General features: G+C 47.2%; 1 protein-coding gene across 2 annotated transcripts in view; it reads right to left on the reverse strand.

Moving 5' to 3' along the window:
• The window catches only part of LOC126998524 (protein FAM98B-like), a 35,747-nt gene extending 30,095 nt beyond the window's left edge, over positions 1-5,652 (reverse strand). Inside the window, exons 1-2 of one of the 2 annotated variants that reach the window (XM_050860286.1) lie at positions 5,002-5,652; positions 4,446-4,580 (exon numbers count right to left, since the gene is read on the reverse strand). In XM_050860286.1, the coding sequence (XP_050716243.1) occupies positions 4,446-4,499 (54 nt within the window). In that variant the 5' untranslated portion in view covers positions 4,500-4,580; positions 5,002-5,652. Of the gene's footprint in view, positions 1-4,445 lie in introns of both variants that reach the window. The other variant, XM_050860276.1, reaches the window with a different exon arrangement.
• Positions 5,653-6,210: the final 558 nt, after the last annotated feature.

Here is a 6,210-nt window from a genome sequence, read left to right on the forward strand (position 1 = left end):
ACCTTCTATATGATCGCCAGTATGGGGGCGTTCTACTGGCGATCTTCTTGCTCTCTTAACTGACTCTTGGTCATCCTCTCTTAGCCATTTCGGTGAAACTTTCTCTGTTGCGCTAGACATATCGAAAGCCTTGGATAGAGTCTGGCACAAGTCTTTGCTTTCTAAACTGCCCTCTTTCGGATTCTATCCCTCTCTCTGTTCCTTTATCTCCAGTCCCTTTCCGGCCGTTCTATCTCTGTGGTGGTAGACGGTCACTGGTCTTCCCCTAAACCTATCAACAGTGGTGTTCCACAGGGCTCTGTCCTATCACCCACTCTCTTCCTGTTATTCATCAATGATCTTCTTTCCATAACAAACTGTCCTGTCCACTCATACGCTGATGACTCCACTCTGCATTATTCAACTTCTTTCAATAGAAGGCCATCCCAACAGGAAGTACACGACTCCAGGCTGGAGGCTGCAGAACACTTAACCTGAGACCTTGCTATCATTTTTGATTGGGGCAGAAGGAACCTTGTGTCCTTCAATGCCTCAAAAACTTAATTTCTCCACCTATCAACTCGACACAATCTTCTAAACACCTATCCCCTATTCTTCGACATCACTCAGCTGTCACCTTCTTCAACACTAAACATCCTCGGTCTATCCTTAACTCAAAATCTCAAGTGGAAACTTCACATCTCCTCTCTCACTAAATCAGCTTCCTCGAGGTTGAGCGATCTGTATCGTCTCCGCCAGTTCTTCTCCCCCGCGCAGTTGCTATCCATATACAGGGGCCTTGTCCGCCCTCGTATGGAGTATGCGTCTCACGTGTGGGGGGGCTCCACTCACACAGCTCTTCTGGACAGAGTGGAGTCTAAGGCTCTTCGTCTCTTCAGCTCTCCTCCTCCTACTGATAGTCTTCTACCTCTTAACCCTTTCTTTGCACGTGGGATGGGACGCGACTATCCCCTCAGGCGCAGTCAGGCAGCCTGACCTCTGTATCTCAAAAACTATTCATCACAACTAAAAACCAAAAACACCATTGGAAAGAGAAGGCCCAGATCTATAGGAGTCAGTTATGTGTGCCTCTCCTGCGAACGTACATGCATGTTCAGGGAGTGATGAATGTTAACACTTACATCAGTGCGTGCGGGATGATCACCCATATTGAGGGAACTGCGGACATCTCTCCTTCAGATTCTGGCAAGGGAGTATTGCCAACTGCAATATTTACAACTATTTGGTCAAAGAATCAGTCAGGTGATAGGTGAAGCTATGCAAAAATGCCGCTATATTGGACAAGAACATCCACCAGTTACTCGTCCGTAGATTTGCCGCGCTGGGCTGACATGATTTTCCAACAAATTTAGTGAAGACCCCACTCAATTGGCAATCCTGTGTTGTGAGTATTAGTATTGGAACACTCTCATACGCAGGAGATTTGAGTGCGGCTGGAGCTCACACCAAGCGTTTAGCACCACCAGCAAATATGCCTAACGCTCGCTGCGAGCATTTAGCAATGAAATGGTTAAATTCCATCACGATGTTGCCTCTCTTTCTATCTTCTATCGCTATTTTCATGCTGACTGCTCTTCTGAACTAACTGCATGCCTCCCCCCTTCCCACGGCCCCGCTGCACACGATTTTCTACTCATGCTCATCCCTATACTGTCCAAACCCTTTATGCAAGAGTTAACCAGCATCTTCACTCTCTCATCCCTCACACTGGTAAACTCTGGAACAATCTTCCTTCATCTGTATTTCCTCCTGCCTACGACTTGAACTCTTTCAAGAGGAGGGAATCAGGACACCTCTCCTCCCGAAATTGACCTCTCTTTTGGCCACCTCTTTTAATTCTTTTTTTGTAGGAGCAGCGAGTAGCAGGCTTTTTTTTTTTAAAATGGGTATTACTCCAGAATTTCACCCATCTCACAGCATAGGACACCTTGGTGCTGGATGAAGAACAATACTGTCTCCAAGTTTGCGATAAATAAGTTGACATTGCGGGTCGCAAACGTTGTAATCGCAAACTTTGAACCATTATTCTTACGGGGAAAACTGAAAACCGTCAACATCTTGCACTTGGCCACCCGGATGGGTGGCCAAGTGCATGTGTGCGGACGGCCCCGGCCACGCGCTGGGCCCGAGCAGATGACGGGCAGCTGATGATGGTGATGGTGATGATGAGTGTCAGCAGCGTGGCCTTTGCATCGGCGCCGCCTGAACAGTGTTTTTGTCGGGGCCCGTGTGTGTGTGTGTGTGTGTGTGTGTGTGTGTGTGTGTGTGTGTGTGTGTGTGTGTGTGTGTGTGTGCGTGTGTGGCTGTGTTTGTTGTGGGTTTGGGCTTCAATTTGGCAGTTCTTGTTTTCCTCATGTTGCGCGGAACCCCTTTCTTTTCTTACATCTCTTCTTTTTGAAAGGGAATAGAAGAGCTGCGGCGGCGGCACCGTCATCGTGGCCGCCACCAAAGGAGGCTACGCTTTCGTGAATATTATCCCCTATTTTCAACAATAAATAGTCCTTGAATTGGATTTTGAAAGCGTTTCCATGAGTGTTGAATGTTTGAAGAAAAGATTTTATGAAGAGCTAGCAAAGTTTCGTGAGGTATCGGTAATGAAAAACTGGCACGGTACCAAAACGAACTAGTAAGGTCGCGGTAATGTCTAGACGTGCATGATTGGGGTCGCCTGAAAAAAAGGTTGGGAACCATGGCTCAGTAGTTTAAACATTAAGCTCCCCACCTAAAATAACCATTTTCTCCCTTTTCCTTTACTTCTAAGTACTTGCATCTTCATATTATGGTTGAGGGACATATGTATTTCATTCCTTAACTATTATATGGAGGCGTATTGATGTATTTGGAGGCACGGACTCAATCTCCACAATTACCTTCAATTACTGGTAACACGAACACGTGAAGCAGATTCAAAATGCGGTTAGTCAGGATTCACGTGCTCGAACAGGTCGCGCAGGAGGTTTGGGATAACACACACGGTATTACCCGCGGTTGCTTCTAGAACGCGCCGTTGGACGGATCACGAGTAGCCGGTGGTATTGCTTGTGTCAGTGATAAACAATGAAGATGCACCATGTTTGGTGCCATGGACCCTACTAGCAGGACAGAAACCTTGTGATGAGGCAAGCTACTCGAATCGGTGCTAGTGAGAGGGCTCTGAGTGTGGTGTAGGTGATTTATGTGGACGCAGCTGGCCGTCGGCACCATGCCAGACGGGTGAGGCGAGCATTGTTTGGTGGGTTCACTACGCTTCTCTCCCAAAACAGGCTTGGAGATCCAGTGAGAATGCGTGGTTTCCATATGGGGAACAGTAAATTCATCGCAAACCCATATTTTAGTGGTGGTAGGAGGAAAAAACCCTAAGTGTAGGGAATTTCCCTAGATCTAGGGTAATTTTCTCCCCCACACATATAAAACAAAATATACGATTGTGACAGATTTTGTTCCCCACCCGAAACCCCGAATTCCCACAGGTCCCCAAGCTTGTTTTGGGGGAAAGGGGGGATTATGGGCAAACACTAGAATTTTACCCTTTTTTCCCTCATAGTGTAAGTGTATTTTTTTTTTATTGTTACGATTATTTCTTTAACTGTTACCAGTAATTAAATGTAATTGTGGAGATTGAGTCCGTGCCTCCAACTACGTTAATACGCCTCCATATAATAGTTAAGGAACAAAATACATATGTCCCTCAACCATAATATGAAGATGCAAGTACTTAGAAGTAAAGGAAAAGGGAGAAATCGGGGTAAATTTGTAGCACTTCACCAGTCTCGCATTTCCGAACGAAACTAGTTTTTTTCGGTAGTTTTCGGCCTGTTTTGAATGAATATGCGTGTCATTTCTATCACAAATCACGTGTTTTTTACCCGCATTCCAACCAAGAGACTAATGATTTGCGATAAAAAATTTAGAGCACATTCATTCAAAACAGACCGAAATCTACCAGAAAAAACTAGTTTCGTCCACACAGGTGCATTTAAACTAAACATAACCCTAACATAACCTAACCTAACCTAAAACTAACCTAACCTAACACTAACCTAACCTAACCTAACCTAACCTAACCTAAAACTAACCTAACCTAACCTAACCTAACCTAACCTAAAACTAACCTAACCTAACACTAACCTAACCTAAAACTAACCTAACCTAACACTAACCTAACCTAAAACTAACCTAACCTAACGGTTACATTACCGTTATAAATGATTTCCGAGGGGTGTTTATGGGGATGAATTTACTCAGAATGCGGAGCTCTTTCTAATGGTCAGGGTAAGAAAAGCCATCTCTAGACTGGTGTACTCCTACAATAATACCGAAATCGGTTATTTTAGGTGGGTAGCAAAACATTTAAACTACTGAGCCATGGTTCCCAACCTTTTTTTATTTCAACCCGAGCACTTTCCCCCACTGCCCCGCCCCTCCGTGTGGTCTGACCCCCTCACCTTGAGCTCCAGCACCGCCTTGGACAGCTTCTTGCCGGCCTTCTCCTGCATCATGGTGGCGGCGGAGGTGGCGGGAAGGTGAGGGGCAGCGCCGGGCACCTGGACGGCTGCCTGGACACTACACAACAAGGACGCCTGGGAATATGCTGCTGTCTTGGTCCTATTCTTCTCCTAGAGTGTGCTGGCTGGACACTGCACAACAAGGACGCCTGGGAATATGCTGATGTCTTGGTCCTTCTCCTAGAGTGTGCTGGCTGGACACTACACAACAAGGACGCCTGGGAATATGCTGCTGTCTTGGTCCTATTCTCTGTGCTGGCTGGACACTACACAACAAGGACGCCTGGGAATATGCTGCTGTCTTGGTCCTATTCTTCTCCTAGAGTGTGCTGGCTGGACACTGCACAACAAGGACGCCTGGGAATATGCTGCTGTCTTGGTCCTATTCTCTGTGCTGGCTGGACACTGCACAACAAGGACGCCTGGGAATATGCTGCTGTCTTGGTCCTATTCTTCTCCTAGAGTGTGCTGGCTGGACACTGCACAACAAGGACGCCTGGGAATATGCTGCTGTCTTGGTCCTATTCTCTGTGCTGGCTGGACACTGCACAACAAGGACGCCTGGGAATATGCTGCTGTCTTGGTCCTATTCTCTGTGCTGGCTGGACACTGCACAACAAGGACGCCTGGGAATATGCTGCTGTCTTGGTCCTATTCTTCTCCTAGAGTGTGCTGGCTGGACACTGCACAACAAGGACGCCTGGGAATATGCTGCTGTCTTGGTCCTATTCTCTGTGCTGGCTGGACACTGCACAACAAGGACGCCTGGGAATATGCTGCTGTCTTGGTCCTATTCTTCTTCTAGAGTGTGCTCAGTGTGCTGGCTGGACACTACACAACAAGGACGCCTGGGAACACTCTGGTGGTCCTCGGGCGGGAGTGCTGGGCCTCACGTGTTGATGTTTGCTCTTGCTCTTGCTCTTGCTGTACAGGTGACCCGTTGGAGAGTCAGGCCTTCGTATCGGCACGCCCTGTAAAAATAAAAAAACAACACAAGCAGTATACATTACAAATCTTCCAATTCCCTATTTCTTGCACAGCACATCTTTTCCAGAAAACTCTTCATGGCTTCTATAATTCTATCATTTGCTTCATCACTCAGTCCCAGCAGCAGCAGCATCCATTCCCTCTCTGTCCTTGCAATCCTCCCATTCACATCCCTGCAGCCCATCTCACTCATTGCCACCCTCATCATCTCCGTCCTTTCTCTCCGGTACCTCCCACACACCAGTATCACATGCACGACAGTTTCATCCACACCCCTGTCACACATCTGACACACTTTGCTGCGGGACTCAGACCACCTGTAGTTTCTTGCATTCACATTCATACACTGCGCTCGAGCTTGGAAGAGAAGATCACCACCCAGGCTTCCATCATACCAGCTGACACACTGCGGGGCTTCCTTTTCCCTGTACCACTCCAAAGTAGTCTTTCGCTCCATCACATGCTTCCACCTCCTCAGACCGTCACCTTTCACTGCACTGTCTATCTCTTTCTTCCACTTTCTCACATTCCATTCTAGACCCTCACTATTTCTGTCAGTCACCTTCCATTCAAAGAAACGCCTCCCTTCCTCTCTGCTCACCCACCTGCCTCGCATACCACTGTCACCAACCATTCTCATGCAGTTTTTAATCCATTTGCTCTCATGCACACTCCACAAGTAGACCTTCCGTGCCAATCTCGCGTCATCCATTCGTTC

Source organism: Eriocheir sinensis, chromosome 2 (assembly GCF_024679095.1).
Source record: "Eriocheir sinensis breed Jianghai 21 chromosome 2, ASM2467909v1, whole genome shotgun sequence".
Lineage (NCBI taxonomy): Eukaryota > Metazoa > Arthropoda > Malacostraca > Decapoda > Varunidae > Eriocheir > Eriocheir sinensis.